General features: G+C 51.6%; 1 protein-coding gene across 1 annotated transcript; it reads right to left on the bottom strand.

Annotated features, from left to right (window-relative positions):
* Positions 1–2,254: 2,254 nt before the first annotated feature.
* LOC104697387 (cartilage oligomeric matrix protein) lies at positions 2,255–16,545 on the bottom strand. Its single transcript, XM_019293519.3, is given in 20 exon segments — positions 2,255–2,827; positions 2,977–3,116; positions 3,352–3,524; positions 3,631–3,827; positions 4,044–4,092; positions 4,262–4,440; positions 4,805–4,998; positions 5,342–5,394; positions 5,708–5,826; positions 6,503–6,662; positions 6,925–7,032; positions 7,152–7,256; positions 7,845–8,012; positions 8,581–8,658; positions 9,565–9,702; positions 10,724–10,742; positions 10,744–10,855; positions 11,742–11,793; positions 14,231–14,316; positions 16,117–16,545. Coding segments are annotated over 20 exon segments (2,328 nt in total). The 5' UTR covers positions 16,268–16,545; the 3' UTR covers positions 2,255–2,780.
* Positions 16,546–20,762: the final 4,217 nt, after the last annotated feature.

Raw genomic sequence — 20,762 nt, 5'->3', positions numbered from 1 at the left:
CCAAGGACCCCATGATCCCGGAACAGCTGGGGTTGGAAGGGCCCTCTGGAGATCCCCCAGTGCAACCCCTGCCCACCCGGAGCAGGGACACAGGAGCGTGTCCAGGTGGGTTTGGGGTGTCCCCAGGGCCTCCCTGGAGCTGTTCCAGGCTCTGCCACCTCCATGGAAAGTTCTCCCCATGTGGAGGTGGAACTTCCACCCCGTGCCTGGGAGCGTTGTCCGAACGCTCCGGAGCCGTGGTGGCCTTGGGGACAGGGACAGGCAGCTCTGAGGGACCGGCCGTGCTGGTGGCTTCGGGTCAGGCCTAAAATCGTTGGATTTTAACGTCCTTTGGGTCAAGTTTTGGTGTTTTCCTTCATTCCGTGTGCTGTGAGTTGGGATGGAGCCACCTTGGAGCTGGGAGTTGGACATGGGGTGGTTCTGTCTTGGGGTCTTTGATCTCCCTGCCCGGTGTCCCAGCCCCTGAGGGGACAAGGGACATTCCCAGGGGAATCCACCCTGATGGCACCTCCTGGTCCAGGTGAGCCACTGGAGAATCCTCCAGCCCATAATTCCAGACACAGAGCTGGGGTTGCTCCATGTGGCTGCTTGAACATTCCCAGGGATTCCTCAATCCTGCTCCTCCCCACTGTGGCTTAGGGAAAGAAAAGGGATCAAAGTCTCCATTCTAAACCCAAGAATGGTTTCTGTCACTGGAGTTGTAAAATTTCTGAGGGAAAAACCATCGGGCTTGAACTTGCTCATAGAAATTGAGTTGAATTATGCCATAGAAAGGGAATTTTTGGAATTCAACCAGATCTCTCCTGTGTGTCCAGCAGGAAAAGCCCTTCCCAAATATCCTGGCTTCTGTCTGATGTCACCTGTGAGAGGAAAAGGTTCAGTTTGGCTCAAATTTGCAATTTTTAAGGTATTAATGAGGAGATAGAGGTGACGTTTCCGCCCTTGCAGAGATGTTGGATATTGGAGTTCTGTTATGTTTGTGGGGTGAAGTTTTGGGGGGTTTAAGGCTCATTAAACCAAACCTTGTTGGATCCTGAGTGTTCTGGCAGGAGCAGCGGCGCAGTCGGAGGGGCCGGGGTGGGGCAGCATCCCCTGGACACATCCCCAGCCCTGGGGCACCGTAAAACCCAGACAGAACAGGGCAGGAGGCTCTGGGGGTTGTTTTGGGGAGGAATCAGACACAACTTGGAGCTCTTCCTGACCTTTTGGGAGCCCCATCCCTGACCAGATTCCCTGTGGAAGGGGGAATGAAGGTGTTTCCTGAAGGGGAGCTTTGATTTTATCCAACCCAACCCAGCAGAGTCTCTGACTCAGTGGCAGCTGAACCCGACCTGGTGGAGGGTGTTGAGCTTGGGGAAAAAAACCAAAATGATGCATTTTCAGCCTCAAAAATGCTGCTCTGGACAAGCAAAACCTTTTCTATTCAGACAATTTGTGTGTGATTTCACTGATTTATGCAAACAAACCCTGCTTGGTGCAGCAGCAGGGGCACAGAAATGCAGGAAAAGTCCCTGCTCCAGCAAAGGTTTATTTATTGTGTTTTTGTCTGGGTAAAGTGGAAAACTGACGTTGGCTTTAAGTGTTTGCAGCCAGGCCTGATGTGAAAACGCAGCTCAGCTCCGTGTACATCCTTTCCCACCTTTTTTTTTTTTGTGTGTGAATGCTTCTGTCTTTGTATCTTTGCATTCTTTGTAAAGGAAATGGAATAAAATTCAAATGTTTTTGCCTCTGGCTGCTCGGCTTTTTCTGTTTCATTTGTTGTTGGTTTGGGGGGGGGGTTCAGTGTCCATAAGGAAACGGCAAAATCAGATTATTTTGGTTGAAAACTGAACTGGGGACTCTTCAGGAGGAAACTGCAGCTGCTCTAAAACATGGTGAGGTCTGAATTTAAACTGTCCCCGAAACACTCCCCGAGTTCTGAGGTCTCTTGGTGGCAGCTCTGCTTCACTTCAGCTTTGGGGCTCCCTGGGGTGGGGATTCTGGGGGAGTTGGTGGATTTTGAAAGAAAAAATGAGAATTTCAGAGCCTGCTGAGAGGGTTTTACACGTGGCCTTGAACAGGCGGAGCTCTCACCCAGGAGATGGGTGGGAGAGGGAGGTTCTTGAGGAAAAGGTGCCTCCTTGCATTGGCACTTCCAAGGAAATTCCCAATGCAGCCCAGGGCTCTCTCAGCCCCACCGAGCTCAGCCCTGGAGGGTTCCTCCCTTCCACATCTGCAAGGGAAAAGCTTCAGAAGAGGGGAAAGGACACACACGTGACCAAGGAGACATCTAGAATTTATTATCCAACATTCCAAGTGTTTATTATCCAACATTCCAGAACAAAGATACTCTCCTTAAAGTGCTTTTTTATTTATTAAAATGAGCAACTTGTACCGAGGCTGCTCCGCGCGTCCTTCTCAGACTCATGCTGGGTTTGCTTTGCAGCAGGTCTCGAAAAGGAAAACAACATTCACACTCAGGAGCCTTGGAGTAGGGGAAAGATTCCTGGGAATCATCCACGCCAAACTTCCTCCAACCATCCCAGCTGCTGCAGGGAGCTTCCAGCACGGCCGCGAGCTGGGGCTTGCAGCAGCTCAGGCTTCTGGTCACACTCCCTGACTCCACCTCTGCCCTTCCCAGAGGATTTGTGTAGCGTTTTAAGGGATTTGCTGTTGGGGAAGAGGAGCTGGAGGCTGTGAGGGCGCAGTGGGAGGTGCTGACAGTTCTTGGGGCAGGATTCCAGAGCAGCAGCGAGCACGGTTTGGGAAGCAGGTTGGGCTGGAGGGACACTCCACGGGGATTAGTCCTGCTGGACCCGGAACATCTCGTAGTCCTCTGGGATGGTGTCTGAGGATCGAAGCAAAGAGAGATCAGGAGCAGGAACAGCAGGGAAAATGGACTCAGCTCCTGTTTGCTGCCCCATTCCCGTGGCTGTGCAGGTGTCCAAGTGAACTGGAAAATGGGAAAGAACTCCATGTTTGCTTTGCCAAGCTCACCGTTGCAGCGGTAACGGAGGTTGGACCAGATGATGTTCTCCTGGGAGAAGCAGAAGACCCCAAGGCGTCCCCCTCTCATGGTGGTGTCCAGGACAACTCCAGTGTCTGCCACGACCTCAGGGCCTTCGTAGAACCGAGCCCTGGAGGGGAACAGGGCAGGGACTGAGCAGGAGCTCCCCAGGCCTCCTGGATGCTCCATCCCCGGGAGAGTCCAAGGCCAGGTTGGAGCAGCCTGGGATAGTGGAATCCCTGCCCATGGCAAGGTTGGAACTGGACGAGTTCCCTCCCAAACCCATTCTGGGATTCCCTGAGGCTGATTTTCCCAGCGGGAATTGTCCTGCCTGGAGCTGAGGGCAGGGGAGGGCAGAGCCTCACCTGATGTAGCCGACCTGGGGCCGGTGCTGCAGGAACCAGCGGTAGGAGGTCTTGTCCTTCCAGCCGGAATTCCGGGGGTCTTTCCAGAGCAGCTTCACCTGGTCCGTGGTGTCTCCCGTGTGCCACAGGGAATTCCGGAGGTACTCCCCAGGGCCGGTTTTGGATTTCACTGCCTGGGACAGAGCAGAGCCTGGTCAGTGTGTGCAGAAAGGATTCACTACAGCTGCTTCTGTCAAGGCAAAAATCCACCAAGGAATTCCTGCTCCGGAGTTCCTTTACCTTCAGCTGAATTCCAGGCTCTGCCACTGCCCGGAAGGGGTTTGCCTGCCAGTAGGTCTGCTCCATCTGCTTCCACATGACCACGTAGAAGCTGGAGCTGTCCTGGTACCCGAATATGAACCCGGCGTAGTCGTCGTCCGTGGCCGTGTTGACGTGGAAGGTGCCCTCGAAGTCCACCCCGTTAAAGGCTGTGTACCCTGTCAGGGGCAGGAGAACAGAGACTCTGCATTCCAGGACTAAACAGACCCAGGACTGCATCTATTTATAGGATCTCTTCCAGCTGGGGAGATGGATTTTGCCAAGGGGAATCTGGACTCTGAGACTACAGGGAACAGTGGATGGATCATTAAGCAGTGGCCAATCAAAGCTGCGCCAAGTGATGATTTTCCAGTGGGAAAAGGTAAATTCCTCACCTACTGCCAGGCCAGGATCGCTGTTCATGGTCTGGACAATCTCCATGCCCTGGAAGGAGGAATTGTGACTCGTTACTGCAGTTCCAGACACACCAAATTCCCTCTTGTGCTGCTCCGGGGCTGCGACTCTGGGATTTGGGCACTGCAGAACCACAGAGGCTGCGGAGTCTTTTAGGAAAAACCATCCAGGATTGTTCCCAGCTGGAGCTCTCCCCTACCTGGTTGAGGACGATCCAGTTGGGGTCGATCTGAGCGTCCCCCTCGGGGTCCAGCACCACGGTCTGGAAGGCCCTGAAGTCGGTGAGCGTCACCTCGGCGTTCTCGGGGCAGACGTCGATCCTGTCGATCACCATGTCCCTGTCGAAGTCGTCCTCACACAGGTTCCCCACGCCGTCCCCTGGGCACGAGGAGGAGGAGGAGAAGGAACGAGCCTGGAGCAGCTGCTCCTGCCCTTTGCTCTGGGTTTGCTCAGCCTCGGGCAGCACCAGGAGCTGCTCAGAGCTGGGACACCCCGAGGAGCTGCAGAGAAACCCCTCAAACCACAGACACGTCTGGAAGAGAGAACCTGACCCCAAACACGATCCCAAACACGATCCCAAACATGATCCCAAACATGATCCTGATGGTGGGGTTGAGGAGATCTCCAAGTGCCACAGGCCTGGCTCGAGTCAGTCCCGAGGAAACCCAAATCCCTGTAGATTCCAGAGCTCGCAGCGACCCCAGGAACCCCCAAGGAGCCCCCACACGGATCCATCCCTCACCATCGGAGTCCTCCTGGCCGGGGTTGGGGACCAGCCTGCAGTTGTCGGGGCCGGGGGGCCTCAGATCCGGGATCCCGTCGTCGTCGTCGTCGTCGTCACACTCGTCCCCCAGCCCGTCGTTGTCCGTGTCCAGCTGGGAGCTGTTGGGCACTGTGGGGCAGTTATCCCGGGAATCCTGGTGCCCGTCCCCGTCGCTGCAGAGACAGGGCCAGGGACACGTTACCCACGGCCACCAGCACAGAAAACCTTCCCAGGGGCTGGGATCCTCGGCAGGAGCAGCAGGATCGGGGATTTTGGCCTTCAAGGTATTTGTCACACCAAGAAAAGGTCAGGAATATTCCTGCTGGAATGTGTGGACAGCTCTGGGAATGGTCCTTACTTCCAGTGGTCACTTTTTTTGAAGACAATTCCACCTCTAAACCTTCCTTTTTTAATGGGATAAGGCCAGGCCAGGTTGTCACAGCCCCTTTTTTCCCCTTCATCCCCAGGATTTCATACAAATAAATGGAATTTTGAATTTTTACAGCAAGGTCTCACCTGTCCTGGTTGGTGTCACAGACATCTCCCACCAGATCGTGGTCGGTGTCTTTCTAGAAAGATAAAGGAAGAATAATTTAAATTTTCCAGAGATCAAGAGCAGGAATAGGGAACAGAGCTGCCAACAGCAGGAGAGTTTCTGTGGGATTTTTTGGGGGGATTCTGAGGAATTCCAGCACTGGGACAGGGCAAGAAGGGAGAGCCCAGGGTGCCAAACTTCCTCCCTGGCTGCCGTTTGCTCCCGAGGGAATTTCCTTCTGTGCCACAGGAGGGTGGCAGCTGGAATTGTCACCTGGGCAGGTGACACAGGCGCTGTTGGGGTGACAGGAATGACCCTGTAGGACTGAAACTGGGAGGGTTCTGTACCTGGTCGGGGTTGCTGAGGGTGGGGCAGCTGTCACAGGCGTCCCCCACGCCGTCCCCGTCCCTGTCCCTCTGGTCAGGGTTGGGCACTCTCCTGCAGTTGTCCATGGGGTTTTTGATCCCTGGAAAACAGGGCAGAGTGGGTCCACAAAAACCCAGAATTCACAGATAAAGCAGCAATTTCAGGATTTGGGGATGGTGTTTGTTGAGCTCCCCCTGAGCAGGGGTGGAACCAGCCCTGGGCTGTCCCACACGGGGTGTCACCAGGAGCAGCACAGGGAACATGAGGTTCCCAAGAAAGCTGTGGCTGCCCCGGCCCTGGAAGTGTCCCAGGCCAGGCTGGAGCAGCTTGGCAGGACCCATCCGTACCCAAACAGCCCTGGATGCGCTGGGAATTCTCTGTCAGTAACTCCCCGTGGCTGGGGCCAGCAGCAGTGGGGATTCCTGGCTGCTGGGAGCAGCTTTTGTGCAAATCGTGACCAGCTCAGTTTCCAAAGCCAGCCAGGTTTGTGTCCACCCCAGGGGACAGCCCTGACACCCCCAGCCTCAAGCCAGGAGCTGCTGGCAGCTTGGATATTCCCAAATGTCTCCCTTGAAATGCAGCACCAGGCAGCCAGGATGAGGCTGGGTGTGATTGTGGGCAATAAAAGGGATAATAAATGAAAGGTTGTGAGCACCACCCTGTGACAGAGCTGAGCTCCAGGACGTGGGGACTGCCCAGTCTGTCACCCCAGGAACTGAGCTGTGCCTGATCCCAGCAGGAATCAGTCTGGAACGTGTCTGGATCTCGGCCCTCACCGTCCCCATCCATGTCATCGTCACACTCGTCGCCCTTCCCATCGCCATCGATGTCCTTCTGGTCGTTGTTCTTCACCTGCCGGCAGTTGTCACATGCGTCCCCAAAGTTGTCCTTGTCGGCGTTGCGCTGGTCCGTGTTCCTCGTGTACACGCAGTTGTCCTGCAGAGGGACAGGGACACGGGCTGGGGACACCAGCACCTCCTCAGGGCGTCCCCAGCCAGGCCTCACTGAGGACAGGCTCCCCAATTCCCAGCCCTTGTGAGCCCAGATGTTTCTCTGCCTGGTTTTAGATCCTCAGAGCATCCAGACCAAGGCCTCTAAATTCCCACTGGAGCCTCTGAATTCCCACTGGAGCCTCTGAATTCCCACTGGGACCTCTGAATTCCCACTGCTGCTTTGGGAAGGGCAGCACAACTCGAACCTCAGCGTTCGGGATCCCGTCTCCGTCGGCATCATCGTCGCAGGCGTCTCCGATCCCGTCCCTGTCCGCATCCTCCTGGCCGGAGTTGGGGACGGTCATGCAGTTATCCTGCGAGGAGAGACACGGGAATGTCACCCAGGCCGAGTTCTGGAGGTCTCAGCAGCACCCGATCCTGTCCTGGATTGAAGTTCCCGATTTCCTGAGGAACGGGAGCCGGCTGCTCTCACCTTGCGGCATTTCCTGTCGGAGCAGCGCTGCTTCTCGTCGGGGATTCCGTCGATGTCCGTGTCCTTCCCGCACACGTAACCGTTCCCTGCCCACCCCACGAGGCACTGGAAGGCAGCAGAGACACAAAATCAGCTCCCCCGATGGCCACAGCCCCCCGAAATCCAAGGTTTTACAAGAGGACCGGCACAAAACGCTGCAAATCCGGGGCTGTGAAAGCCCACAGGGAAATAAACGCCTGGGAGAAACATTCCTGGAATTTGGACAGCTCAGATCCAACTCTCTGCTCGGCGCTGAGGCTGTGAAGAGGCGGCAGCAGGAGTCGGATCTGAGGTTGCTGGATGGATTCTCCCTGCTCAGCTCCAGGGAATTCCGTGCCCGGCAGCGCTTCAGGAAAAACCAAAACCCCGAAGAAGCGGGAGCGGATCGGAGGTGCCGGAGCAGCCCAGGGAGGAGCGGGGGCCGCGGCTCAGGTGCCAGGGGCGAGCAGGGCTGGTTTGGGAAGGGCGATCTCCAGGAGAGGGCAGTGGCAGACCCGGGGAGAGGAGCGCGGGATGCGGGAACGCGGAGCGAGCACAGCCCAGGCGCGGGGCTGGGACCGGAGCCCAGCTGCAGCAGGGTGGGACCAGACCCCAATCTCCATAGGGTGGGACCACCCCCCGGTGCCAGGGCTGGCTGTGGGCAGCCCCCCGCACCTGGCAGGACAGGGAGCCGTCCCTCTCCACGATGCACTCGGCTTTCTCGTGGCACGGGCTGATCTCGCCGTTGGGGCAGCGCCGTGTCCCCGGCGCCGTCTGGCTCCTGCAGCCGCTCAGCTGATCCCCCACAAAGCCCGGCTTACAGGCCCCGCACTTGTAGGATCCCTGCAGGGATAAACGGGGAGGAACTCGGAACGCAAATCCCGGCAAATCTCTGCTGCAGCCCTTCCTCGGCAGCTGGGTTTGCCACGGGGAATGGGGAGCCTGGGAAAAGAGATCCACGAGGATCTCCAAGAATGTCAGGGAATCCTGGAATGGTTTGGGATGGAAGGGATATTAAAGCTCATCTGGTGCCACTCCTGCCATGGGCAGGGACACCTTCCACTCTCCCAGGGTGCTCCAGCCTGGCCGTGGACACTTCCATGGATCCAGGGGCAGCCACAGCTGCTCTGGGAATTCCAGCCCAGCCCCTCCCCTCCCTCCCAGGGAGGAATTCCTTCCCGATATCCCACCCAAATTCCCCTTTTCCAATGTGAAGCCATTCCCTGTGTCCTGTCCCTCCAGCCCTTGTCCCCAGTCCCTCTCCAGCTCTCCTGGAGCCCCTTTAGGCCCTGCAAGGGGTTCTGAGCTCTCCCTGGAGCTTCTCCTCTCCAGCTGAGCACCCCCAGCTCTCCCAGCCTGGCTCCAGAGGGGCTCTGGCCTTTGGATCCTCTCCATATCCCTGAGGATTTACCCGGGTGTTGATGCAGATGGAGTTTGGGACACAGTTCCTGGCAGCTCCGGTCTCACACTCGTTGATGTCGGTGCACACCTGCCCAGGGAGAACAGGACACGCCTTCACCTTCACCCCAAACCCCAGAACCTGGGCAGGGCCAGGGGCACGAGCAGAGCCCTGGCACACCTCACTAGGCCAGGACAGGTAAGTTTCCCTGCTGACAAGCTTGAGGCAGATGCCAGCAGGACTCCAGACCCCCTTTCCAGAGCCAGCAGAGATTCCAGGCTGGGAACAGAGCTGAGCTCTGAGCTGAGCTGCTGGAATATCCTCCCTATGGAAGGGGGTCCATGGACTTGGAAGCTCAATGGGTGCATCCCATGACCAAATACCTGGAGCTTCGAGTGCTCCTTTGTGGGACAGTTATCCCTAAAAACCCCAATCAGCCCAGGCTGTTGGGATTTTGGCTTTCACCTGTCTGGAGCTGTCAGGGAAGCTGGGAGGGGGTGGCAGCAGCTGCGTGAACTCTTCTGTATCCTAGCAGGAAGGGTTCCCATCCCCATCCCCATCCCCATTCCCATCCCTGGGATGGCTCCATAGCCACAGAGGTTGTTGGGATGCTCTGTCCAGCCCCAGTTTGGCACAGGGGAGGTGGCTCTGGGGCTGAGGTGTCCTGGGCACTCTCCTCTCTCCCTGCATTCCCACCAATATATGGAATCACGGAATCCCAGAATGGTTTGGGTTGGGAAGGACCTTTAATCATCCCATTCCCACCCCCAGGGACACCTTCCACTATCCCAGGGTGCTCCAAGCTGGCCTTGGACACTTCCAGGGATGGGAATTCCATCCCAGCCTCTCCCCACTCTCACAGGCAGGAATCCCTTCCACCTTTAGGAATCATCACCTCCCGTTTCCCTCCCGTTTCTTCGAAGACCTTTGAGTCCCAGCTGCAGATGGGAGAGAATTCCCAGTTTCTGAGGGACACGGAACATTCCAGGCCCTTACCTGTTTGTTGGCCCTGGCATAGGCCATTCCCACCCCTTCCAGCAGCTGCCCGGTGAAGCCGGGCGGGCAGGGGTCGCAGCGGAAGCCGGGGTTGGTGTTAATGCACTGGACTTTCGGGAAGCACGGGTTGGCATTGCACTGAAACAAGAGAGAGCGTGCCCAGGGCTGTGCCAGGGGGCAGCTCCAGGGCTGGGGCACGTCCAGCTCACGGATTTTTAGTTTTAAGGAAGGTAAAATCGCCCAGAAGTTCCTCGAGAGCTTCCCCAGCTCGGGTGTCACAAAGCCACTTGCAGATCTAATTCTCCTCAGGTGACACCAGAGCCCGGGCAGGGAGCTGCTCTTGCTTCACATTTTCCTTCCTGGAATCCTCAGAGTCCAGGGAACTGGACAATTCCTCACCCTGGCCTTGAAACACATCAAGAGTTACTTGTTTACCACTCTCTTTCCAAATTTGCTGTGAATGCTTTGCTGTTTGCAACACTTCATTATTTTCCCTGGATTTTTATGCTCTGTGCTGGCTGATGCATCACAGGAATACAGTGGATCCCATATTTTGGACTGACAATCCCAAAATCTCTCATGGAGCCTTCAGCAGGTTTTTAAATTGAAATGCAATTGAGGCTTTGCAAGAGTGGGATAATCAAGTTTAGGAATATGGTTTGGGAAGCACAGAACTCAGGAGCCCTGCAAAAAACCAGTGGATGAGCAGAGCTTTGCACACACACAGAGCTTAAAATCGGTGGAAAGCCACATTTCCTAAAAAAACCCCACAGTGTCTGCTCAGCAAGGTTTGATTTAGGGCCGAGACAAAACCCTGTGGTTAAGGTTTGCTGTTTCAAGGATTATTTGGGAAGTGTTTGATCCCGTTCCACACCTAATAAATCTTATCTCCAACAACTCATCAGCACAGGAGGCCGCTCTGCTCTTCCAAACTCCCTTCCCTGTGTGGCACAAACCTAAGGATTTATTCTGTTGGGAGAAGTCCCAGCTGGACTGGCCCTAAACCCTCCCTGGGGAGAGCGCAAGGAGGGCCAGGCACAGAATTCCAGCTCCCGCAGGGATTCCAGGACTTTCCCTGACAACCACAGGGCAAACCCTGGAACATTCCAAGGAAATGGGGCCAGTGCTGTGGATTCCAGGCTGCCCCCGGGTGTTTTACCTCGTTGATGTCGGTGCAGGCGGAAGCCGGCGCCGGTCTCGGTGCAGGGAACTCCGGGGAAGCAGGGATTGGGGAGGCACCGGTTGAACTGGGTCATGGTGACGACAGGACCTGTCACCTCTGGCCGCATCCCTGCAGGATGAGAGGGGTGGTGAGGGCAGAGCTGGCACTGCCAGCACCTCCCTGGGGTGGGCACAGCTGGGGCATCCCTGCCTGGTCTCTGCCACGGGTGGAAATGGAGGGAAATCCCTGTTTGGGAATGGAGGGAAATCCCTATTCTGGAAGTGGAGGGAAATCCCAGGATTATGGTTTAGGTTGGAAGGGACCTTTAGGATCATCAGCTGACAGATTTCTGAGGCAGAGCGGGCAACAAATAAATAAGAAATCCCAGGAGTCATTGATGGTTTGGGCTGAAGGGACCTTCTCATCTGCCACAGCTCATGGCAGAGGGGGAGAAGCAAAGGCTGGGGCTGAAGGGATGGAAAAGAGCCCTGGGGAGAAGGATTTAGGGGATGAGGGGCTCAGAGCCCAGAACCTCCCCAGTCCTGGGCTGATCCCACAGGGTTGGATGGGAAATTGGGTAGGAATTCCTCCCTGGTGAGGGTGGGGAGGGGCTGGGATGGAATTCCCAGAGGAGCTGTGGCTGCCCCTGGATCCATGGAAGTGTCCCAGGCCAGGCTGGAGCGCCCTGGGATAGTGGGAGGTGCCCCTGCCCATGGCAGGAGTGGCACTGGATGATCCTTAAGGTCCTTCCAACCCAAACCATTCCAGGATTCTGGAAGGAAAGAGAAGCTTTTGGAAGCTCCCCCAGCTCCAGGTGCCCTCGAGCCATGGGAGCAGCCCAGGGCACCAATCCCTGTGTGCAGGGGGCCACAAAAAATTTCCCAAATACTGGGAATAACCGGGGCTAACTGTGATCCAGGCTGTTCCCTTTGGGGACAGGGGCACAGCTGGCATTTCCCTCCTTGCTGGCACCCAGAGGGGGCAGCTGAGCAGAGGACTCAGCCCCGGCACTCACCGCAGGCATCGCACTCCATGACCGTGTTCTTCAGGAATGTTATCTCCTTGATCTGGAAGGAAACAACAGCCACGCTGAGCCAGGGGCGGGATTTGGATCCAAGGATTCCCAGCGCCAGCAAAGCATCGTGGCTGGGCCTGCTCAGCTCCCACCCAGCAGCTCCTGCCACCAAAATTTGGGGATTCTCTGGGAGATGGGGTGGTTCATCCCTGGGGATTCATTCCCTGGATGAATTCCACTGTTGCCACAGGATGATGTTGGTCTCTCACAGAGGAGAAAACACTTGAGCACATAGAAACGAGGAAAAAAAATCTGTTTTCTGCTCCTGGGGATGCTGATCCAGCAATGCTGGAGAGGGAAGGCAGGAGGAGATTCCCTTGGGAATAACCCTGGGCACTGCTGGTGCCATTTTTGTGGATATTTAGAATCTGTTCCTGAAATTCCCTCCTGATTTCCTCTGGGCTCCCCTTGAAAATATTCCCACATGGAGCTGGGATGGAGATCAGGGAAAGGTTCTTCCCCCAGAGGGTGCTGGGCACTGAACAGGGAATTGTCACATTCCAAAGGCTACCAGAGCTCCGGGAATATTTGGACAACGCTCCCAGGGATGCACAGGGTGGGATTGTTGGGGTGTCTTTGGAATCCTGGAATATGCAGAGATAGATCTATCCCAGATCCCAGATCTCCCACTGGAAATGGGAGACAGAGAGCAGAGGATTCAGGGATATCCAAGGATTCTCCAGCCTTTAGCTCTGGAGACTCAACCTGACCTTTAATCGCTTTTATTGCACCCTCACTGCCAACAGCCCAAGATGCTGAATTAAGGGAAAGTCACTTTTTGGGAAATCTTTGCCCAGATGAAGGAATTTCCACCTCGTTTTCCCACTTGGGAATGCGAGTTTGGCTCCTGAGGAAAGGATTTGGGACAGCTGAGAAAAACGTGGATAAAAAAGAAAATAAAAGAAAAGGAAAAGAAAATGAAAAGAAGAGAAAAGAAAAGAAATAAGATTAAATAAAACAAAACAAAATAAAATAAATAAAATGAAATAAAAAAATAAAATGAAATAAAATAAATAAAAACGAAATAAAATAAATAATAATGAAATGAAATGAAATGAAATGAAATGAAATAAAATAAAATAAAATAAAATAAAATAAAGTGTGGCAAGAGGGGGAAAGAACAAACAGGAAAATCTGCCTGGGAGCTGGAAGGGAGCACTGGAATCGCTGCTGGAGGCTGCCAGGAGCCCTGGCTGCCCCGATTCCCAGCAAACACTGGGTTTTTATGCAGGGCCTGGGATGTGAGAGGAGCTCCGATGTTTTTGCAGGATTCCAGCTCCCTGCCCCTGGAATCCCTCAGCTCCCACCGGGAATTGCAGCAGAATGGAACCTTTCTGTCCCTTTCCCAGAGCTGAAGGCAAACCGTTGGATAAAATCCTGGGTGAAACGGGGGAAGAGCACCCAAGAAGTTCCAAATTCCCTAAAAAACTGCTGGAGCCAGGAGGGCTTTTAGGATTGAAACAACAGCAGGAAAGAGGGGATGCAGAGTGTCACATATGGTGGCCAGTCTGGTCACAGCAGGATTTTGGAAACAATCTCTGCCCAGGGATACTGTGGCTGCAGCCAGGGATTGCTGGTGGGAATGCTGGAAATGGAGGTTATTCCTCCTAAAGCTGAGGGAGAGAAAAGGGACTCGAGTGACACCAAACATCCAGACACGAATTTCGGGTTGCATTTGGTGGTTTGGAGATGCTGAGAGGAGCCTGAAATCTGGAGGAGGATGGATGTTAATTACCTGAGAGCTCCATAAATGTTCCCAGGGACCACAACAAAGGGCTGGGAGGGCTCCTCCATCTCCCACACTTGGCCTCTCCCCAGATCTCCTGAGCCCACAAAGGCAAGGAAAAAGTGACTTTGTTTTCCCAGTTCAACCCATCCCAGTGTGTTCCTGTTAAAGGTTCACTCCACGTTTCAGCTCCAAGCAGGAGAATTTGGGAATTCAAAGGAACTTCCAGTGATTCCAACTCAAATTTCCAGCTTGAGTTGCTCAAGTTGAGTTTTTTCCCAACTTGAAGGGTTTTTTCACCTTGTTTTTCCCAACGTGAAGGTTTTTTCAACTGGATTTTTTTCCCAACTTTGGAAGTTTTTTTTCACCTTGAAGTTTTTCCCAACTTGAGCCTTTCCCCAACTTTATCTCCCAATTATAGATATGATGTGAAACCACCTCTGGATTCTGTTTTGAAGCAATAATCTGCTGCTCCCTCCACACAGGAAGCAGCTCCCCAATTCCAGAGCGAGCAGAGAATTCCCAGACCTCAGGAAATCAGGAATTAGGCCCAGGAAGCAGCTCCCCAATTCCAGAGCGAGCAGAGAATTCCCAGACCTCAGGAAATCAGGAATTAGGCTCAGGAAGCAGCTCCCCAATTCCAGAGCGAGCAGAGAATTCCCAGACCTCAGGAAATCAGGAATTAGGCCCCCTCCTCACCCACCTGCTGCTTCAACAAATCCCGAACTTCCAGCAGCACACGATTGGTTTCCCTCATCTCCTGCAGCATTTCTGGCCCAACTTCTCCTCCTAAAAAAAGTCAAAATGGTTGGGAAAATCCCAGAGGATCCCAGGTTTATCATCCAACGGATTGAATAACTTCATATTCAGGATTCAGCCTCCACCCCAGGGAGTTTTTTGCTGGAATTTGGGCATGGAGTGGGATCAGCAGTGCTGGAAGGGAGAGAACAGCTCCGCGCTGGCACAGTGGGAGCTGCTCCTTTGGCACAACCCCTGAACTTCACACTTGGGAAGGGATTTGGTGCCAAAAGCAGCAAATCCCGGATTCCGGGCTGGGAAAAGCTCTGCTCCTGGAGGCTGAGCCTCTCCCAAGTGTGGAAAAGGGGCCCAGCAGCTGCTGCCTCCTCACCTGTTCCCAAGGCATTCCCTGGATTCCTGCTGAAGGCGGGCTCTTTGCGGGTGGCGGCACTTTGGAGTGGCCGGCTGGGATCTTTGGGATACAAAGGACACGCGTGTGCTCATCCAGGGAAAAGCTGGAATGCTGGAGGGTCGGGATGGGCTCCCGAGCTCAGCCGGGGAAGGGGATCCTGCTTATTCCCTCCCGTCTGGATTTGGGGCTCCTTTTGGGATGGGGTAAAAATCTGGGCTCTGCCCAAGGGAGGGGGGGATGGAGCTCGTGGTTTTCTGGGGTTTTAGGGGGTTTTTAGGGGAATTTGATTGTGAAAAGATAATTGGACACGGAGTTCAATTCCCATGAAATCCCAGTGTCCAATTCCTCGTTGGCCAGGAGGATGTACGACCTCATTTCTCTGGGTTTTTTCCCTAATTTCTCTATTTTTCCTATAATTTCTCTGATTTTTTCCGTAACTTCTCCATTTATTCCTCTAATTCCTCTATTTCTTCTATAATTTCGTCTTTCCATAATTTCTTTTTCCCATAATTTTTTTCCCCTGTAATTTCTCAATTTTTTTTCCCTATAATTTCTCTATATTTCCTATAATTTCTCTCTTTTTCCCTTGATTTACCAATCCTTTAACAGAAATCACACCTCACCTACAGCAAAAAGAGAACCAGGAATAAATCCTACAAAAACCTCTGTGTGTCCAGGGGAAAAAAATCAGCTGGAATCTGGGCTCTGCATCCCTGAGCAGGGAGAATTTTCCAGTGCCAAAGGGGAACTGATTGAACAAAAATTCCTCATTTCCATGTGACAAACGAGCCCAGAAACCTCGTGGATCTTCCCAAAAGGGTTTGGTGAATATTTGTAACCTCTCCAGTAAAATTTTGGATTTTGGACTAATTTGGATCCCACAGATCCTCCTGGAGCTGAGAATTCCCCAAAAACAGCATTTGGAGAAGTGGAATTTGTCCATTCCTAGAGGTCAGGGCTTCCCTGAGCTCCATGTGCAGAAAATCCAGGGATTCTGTGCTGGGACACTCTGTGGGATGGGGGTTCTTTTAAACTTAACTCAGATGTAAAATGCAGATTAATGCAAAGTGTCTCTGGCAGCTCTTTACCAAACCCAACAATAAATATTTTCCTTCAAAAAAAAAAGGAGGGAAACGGGGGAAAAATCCCACGGAGCATTTACACAGTTTTCCTACAAAAGCCCCAAATCCCTCAACATTTTCAGGCTCCACTGAAACATCCTCCCTCTTTATCCCCTTCCACCCCCCAGCATTTTCCGAGCAGCCTAAAAATCCCCCCCCAAAAAATCAGAATGAAATCAGAACTTAAATCAGAATGAAACAAGAATGAAATCAGAATGAAATCAGAATAAAATCAGAATTAAATCCGAGTTAAATCAGAATGAAATCAGAATTAAACCCGAGTTAAATCAGAATGAAATCAGAATTCAAACCCCTTACCTATTCTTCTCTGCTGACACAAGGAGAGGGGACAGGAGAGGAGGAAAAACACAACCAGAGCTGGAATCATCTCGGAATTTCGGGGCAGGGTGGGTGCAGCAGCTGCTCCTGCAGGGAGATCTGAACCTGCAGCTTTGCCTCTGCTCCCCATTCGTGGTTTGCTATTTATGAAGCCACATTCCTTCCCCTGGAGTTCTCCCTCGGATGCTGGGACGAGGGGTGGACGTCATTCCTGGCTGCTCCTCCATGGAGAACGTTGCAAAAGTAAACAATATGAGAAACTCATCAGCAGAGGAGCTGAAATTTCTTTTTTTTGCCTTTTTTTTTTTTTCTTGGTACTAAAATAGGTCAGAAAATTCCAGAATTCAAGGGATTCTTTTTTTTTTGGGGGGGGGGAGGTTTGTTTCTTCCTCACAGACACGGGGCAGACGATGATTCACAGGCGGATTTTCCTTCTGAAACTGCTCACAGAGGCTCTGAGACATCTGGAGTGCACCAGAATTCCAGAAAAAAGCTCTTTAAGCTCCCCACAGGCAAATTTCACCACTCAGAATTGGGGGAGAATCATTGGATCATGATTCTATTCCCAAATTCTGTTCCAGAAGGATTGGGCACATCCTTGGAGGGGCATTTTTATTCCTGAAGGAAGGATGAAGTGTAAAACTGAGGGAAAAGAAGGGGGAATTTTCAGATTTTTGTCTCCATCCAGCATTTCCCATCAGGAAACATGGAGCAGATTGAGAAATCAACCCGGGAGCAGCCGAGGAAAAGCTGGAAAACCTTCCAAGAATCTTCCAATTCCAAGAAGAATTCCAGGTGGAAGTGTTACCTGTCAGGAAAGGCCTGGAGACAAACCCCTGCTGCCACATTCCCAGAGTTTGGCCTGGAAATCCAGCAAGAAACACCCCCAGAGAGGCTCAGGGAAGCCCCAGGAAACAGGAGCTCAGTCTTTAAAATGTGGGAGCTGCAGGAATTTGGGATATTTACAGAAAGATGGGATTTTTTTCCTGCTATAACCTCAGACCTCCCGTGCTCAGGAAGAGCTCCAGGTCCCTGTGGTGACGGGGCCTGGTCCTGTGGGCGCTGCCGGGCCCACACAGGCCCCAAAATAAACGGAATATTCCCGGTTTGGAGTCCCAGGGATGCTGGAACATCACGGATTTTACACTTTCTTGCAGCAAATTCACACTGGAAATAAAATAATTTGCACTTAGTGACATTTGGGTGGCTCTGCTGGCCTGGCACAAGTGGCCTCTGCTGGCACTCAGCCCACAGCCTGAAGGATTTGATCCATGTGGGATCAAAACGATGGAATTCCCCAGTTTTTGGCATTTCTGGACAAATTAACCCCATGCCATTCTCATTAATATTACTGAAGATAAGAGATACCATTTTTTCTCCCTGATGTCCTGAGAAATCTGATTTATAATTTGGATTTTCCAGCAACAAATGAGGAGTGAGGGATTGAAAAATTCCCTGTCCCACATCCCTCAGGGATCAAATCTTTCACCCAGAGCTGTGATCATTGGGGTTCATCCAGCTGGGGAGGGCAGGAGCAGCCAAAACAATCCAGAATTTTCACATTCCCACTCCAAGGAAATCCAGCAGTGCCTGTTATGGCAGTGCAGAGGTTGAAGGAAAAGCACATTACTTCACCAGAGGCCTGATAGGACATTAATAAAAAAGGGTTTTGCCAACTATTCATTACAAAAAAGGGTTTTTTTTAAACTGTGGAGAAGTCATAAAAGAGCAGAAAGACAAGATGTAACTCCCATGGAATGAAGAGTGGTCAGGGGTCACTCGTGAGGTCACCTTGGGAACAACTGACCAAAAATCTGCTTTGTGTGGGGAGCAGTGAGAAGCCAAAGCCCTCATTCTGCAGGAAAAGGAGCTGTGGGATCGTGGAATCAGGGATTATGGGATCATGGCATGGTTTGGGTCTGAAGGGCCTTAAAATTCAACCCCCTTCCACCACCCCAGGTTGCTCCAAGCCCCCTCCAACCATGAACTGTTCCCAAAATAAATCTGAGCAGAAGTGATGTTTTCTGCCACCTATAGATATAAAATTTAATTTTGATATATTTTTATATTTTTTTAAATTTTACTTTTATTTCTTTATCAAATAAATCCTCATTTAAAAAACCCCAACCCAACACAAACCCTTGAAAGTCCAGTCTCCAACTAATTCTGTGTTGCTAAATTTTCAGTGGCCCAAATCCCACCGGTTTTGGAGAGGAGAAACAACCAGTTTGGAGAGCACTGGAACTGGTTTGTGACCCCCAGCAGCAAGGGAGGGTTTTTTAAATTTAATTAGAGCTTTTGAAGCCCATCAAGAGTCACCTGCTGCCTCTGGACAGAGCTGAGCACTTCCAAAATGCCATTTTCTAATCCTATAAACTGGTGATCCCGTTATATATAAAAATAATCCTATTTTCTATTCGTTAACAGCCAAATTAACTCACCAAAACCACATTATTGACAAGTCAGATAATTTCCTCTAGGTTTTTTGCTGCAGGCTGAAAGAAACCCCAATAATTGCCAATAAAAGGAATTAAGTCTCCTGCATATCAAGGCAATTTTTCCACATCCTTTTAGAAACCCAAAGGAATTTTTCTTCAGGCTGCAGCAGATTTTTGGGATCAACTCTGGCCGCTGAGAGCAGCAAAGTCCAACGGAGCTGGTTCCTCCTGGCTTGAATTGAGCAATTGGTGGCTCCATGGGCTGAGGTCATTCCTACCTTTATTTTCCTTGGATTCATCTGATTCCTTTCTAAACTCAGCCGTGAATTCCCTGTAAATCACCCTCCAACCCGAGCTCAGCACAGGAGCAGAGCAGAAAATGTTTGCTTGTTCCTGTTGAAAAATCCCAAATTCAGAAGGAGCTGCTGGGGAAACATCTCCCAGCTTGGAGCAGGATTATTTTTTGAAGCTTTACTGATTAAAATAAAAAGATCCAAATATGGAGTAGAAAATGTTTATTTGGTTTTTTGGAGTCTGGGCACTGCCAGGTTCGTTACACCTTTTTTTTCCTGCCTGGAGTTGACATCACAAATGAGAGGAGCTCACAAACAAACAACAAAAAGCAAAGCTCCCGCAGCCTGAAAGTCGAAATATTTTCCATTTCTCTGTTTTGAAGTGGCCTCTGCCAAGTGAAGGACAAAAGTCAGAAGAAGGAAAAAGTTATTTTTCAGCCTTGGAAGGTCAGGTTCTAAAAATAAATGGAAAACATCTCCGGCCTGGAGATGGGGTGAGAAGGGTTTCACAGGGGTTCTGATGCATTTATGGTGTAAAAAAAGCAAATTATGGAGGAAATATATGGAAAGATTTCAAAAAACTTCTCATTTACCTCACAATTTGGGCTCAGTTGCTCCTTCCAAAGGTTTCTCTTCCCTGGTTTTAAATAATTCCAGTTAGGGGGATCCATGCAGCATCCAAGGCAAAATTCCCACTATTTAAAGGGATACAACTTAAGCCCATTCCTTCTGTTCTTATTCGCCATGGATTCAAGGAGCAGATTTTTCTGAACTCACATTATAGATGAAAAACGTGCATTGCAATTCCAGGCTTTCACAGGATCCTGGAATCCCAAAAAATCCCAATAAATCCTAATAAATCCTAATAAAAATGACACTTGGAAGCCCAACCTTACTTGAGGGAACTGTCCTTGTCCCAAGGTGCCAGTCCCTGTGTCCCTGTGCTGGTGGCCCAGCCTTGCCATGGCTCAAATTCCATAAATAGGGAAGAAAACAGCTGGAGAAAGAAACAACAAAAGTTAAAAAATTAGGGATGAAGTCAAAACATTAAGGATGAAGTTAAAAAATTAAGGATAAAGTGCACAATGGAGCTGCCTCCAGGTTTAATTCACTTTGCCACTGATTAAATGAAAGACAAAGCATTACAATTCTTTCTAAAAGGTCTTTAATGCCTGAGGAATTCAGATTTAGAGACACAAACCAGACTGCAGCAGGCTGGGACTCCTCAATCCTGTGACAAAGCACAGCCTTTAATGGATTATTCCATGGATGGGCTGCTCTTCCCATGGATTAATGGATTTATTTATAATATTTGCATCACTCTGGGTGTTTATCTGAAATAACGAGCCCAAAGCACGGTGGCTACTGGTTTCCATTATAAATTAATGCCTAAGTGTCGTTACCTCAGCACTGCCAGCAGCTCCAAGTGGATCCTTTCGGAATCCTGTTTATTGGGATTGTGTTTTAGCAACGCCTGAAGTCAGGATTTGTACATGATCAAGCTGGAAAATCCTGGTTTCGCAGACTTTTAAAAGCAGGATTTTTGTTTTGTCTGGGAGCACAGGGCAGAAAGGTGGGACAAGACCGAGGATCCTGCCTCCAGCTGCAGTGTCCAGTTGTTTCCATGGATATTTTGGGAATTTGCAGATGTCAGACTGGAGCACTCAAAGTAAGGAAAAGCTGCTGGGAAATTCGGGTTTCTCTGCGGGGCTTCGGATGGATCTGCTCCTGCTGAAGTGGGTCAGGCTGGTTCCACTTCAGATTACAGAATTCCAGGATGGTTTGGGTTGGAAGGACCTTAAAGCACATCCAGCTCCACCCCTGGGACACTTCCCACTATCCCAGGGTGCTCCAGCCTGGCCTTGGGCACTTCCAGAGTTGGGGCAGCCACAGC

Source organism: Corvus cornix, chromosome 28, assembly GCF_000738735.6.
Source record: "Corvus cornix cornix isolate S_Up_H32 chromosome 28, ASM73873v5, whole genome shotgun sequence".
Lineage (NCBI taxonomy): Eukaryota > Metazoa > Chordata > Aves > Passeriformes > Corvidae > Corvus > Corvus cornix.
This window is presented reverse-complemented; position numbering and strand designations above follow the sequence as displayed.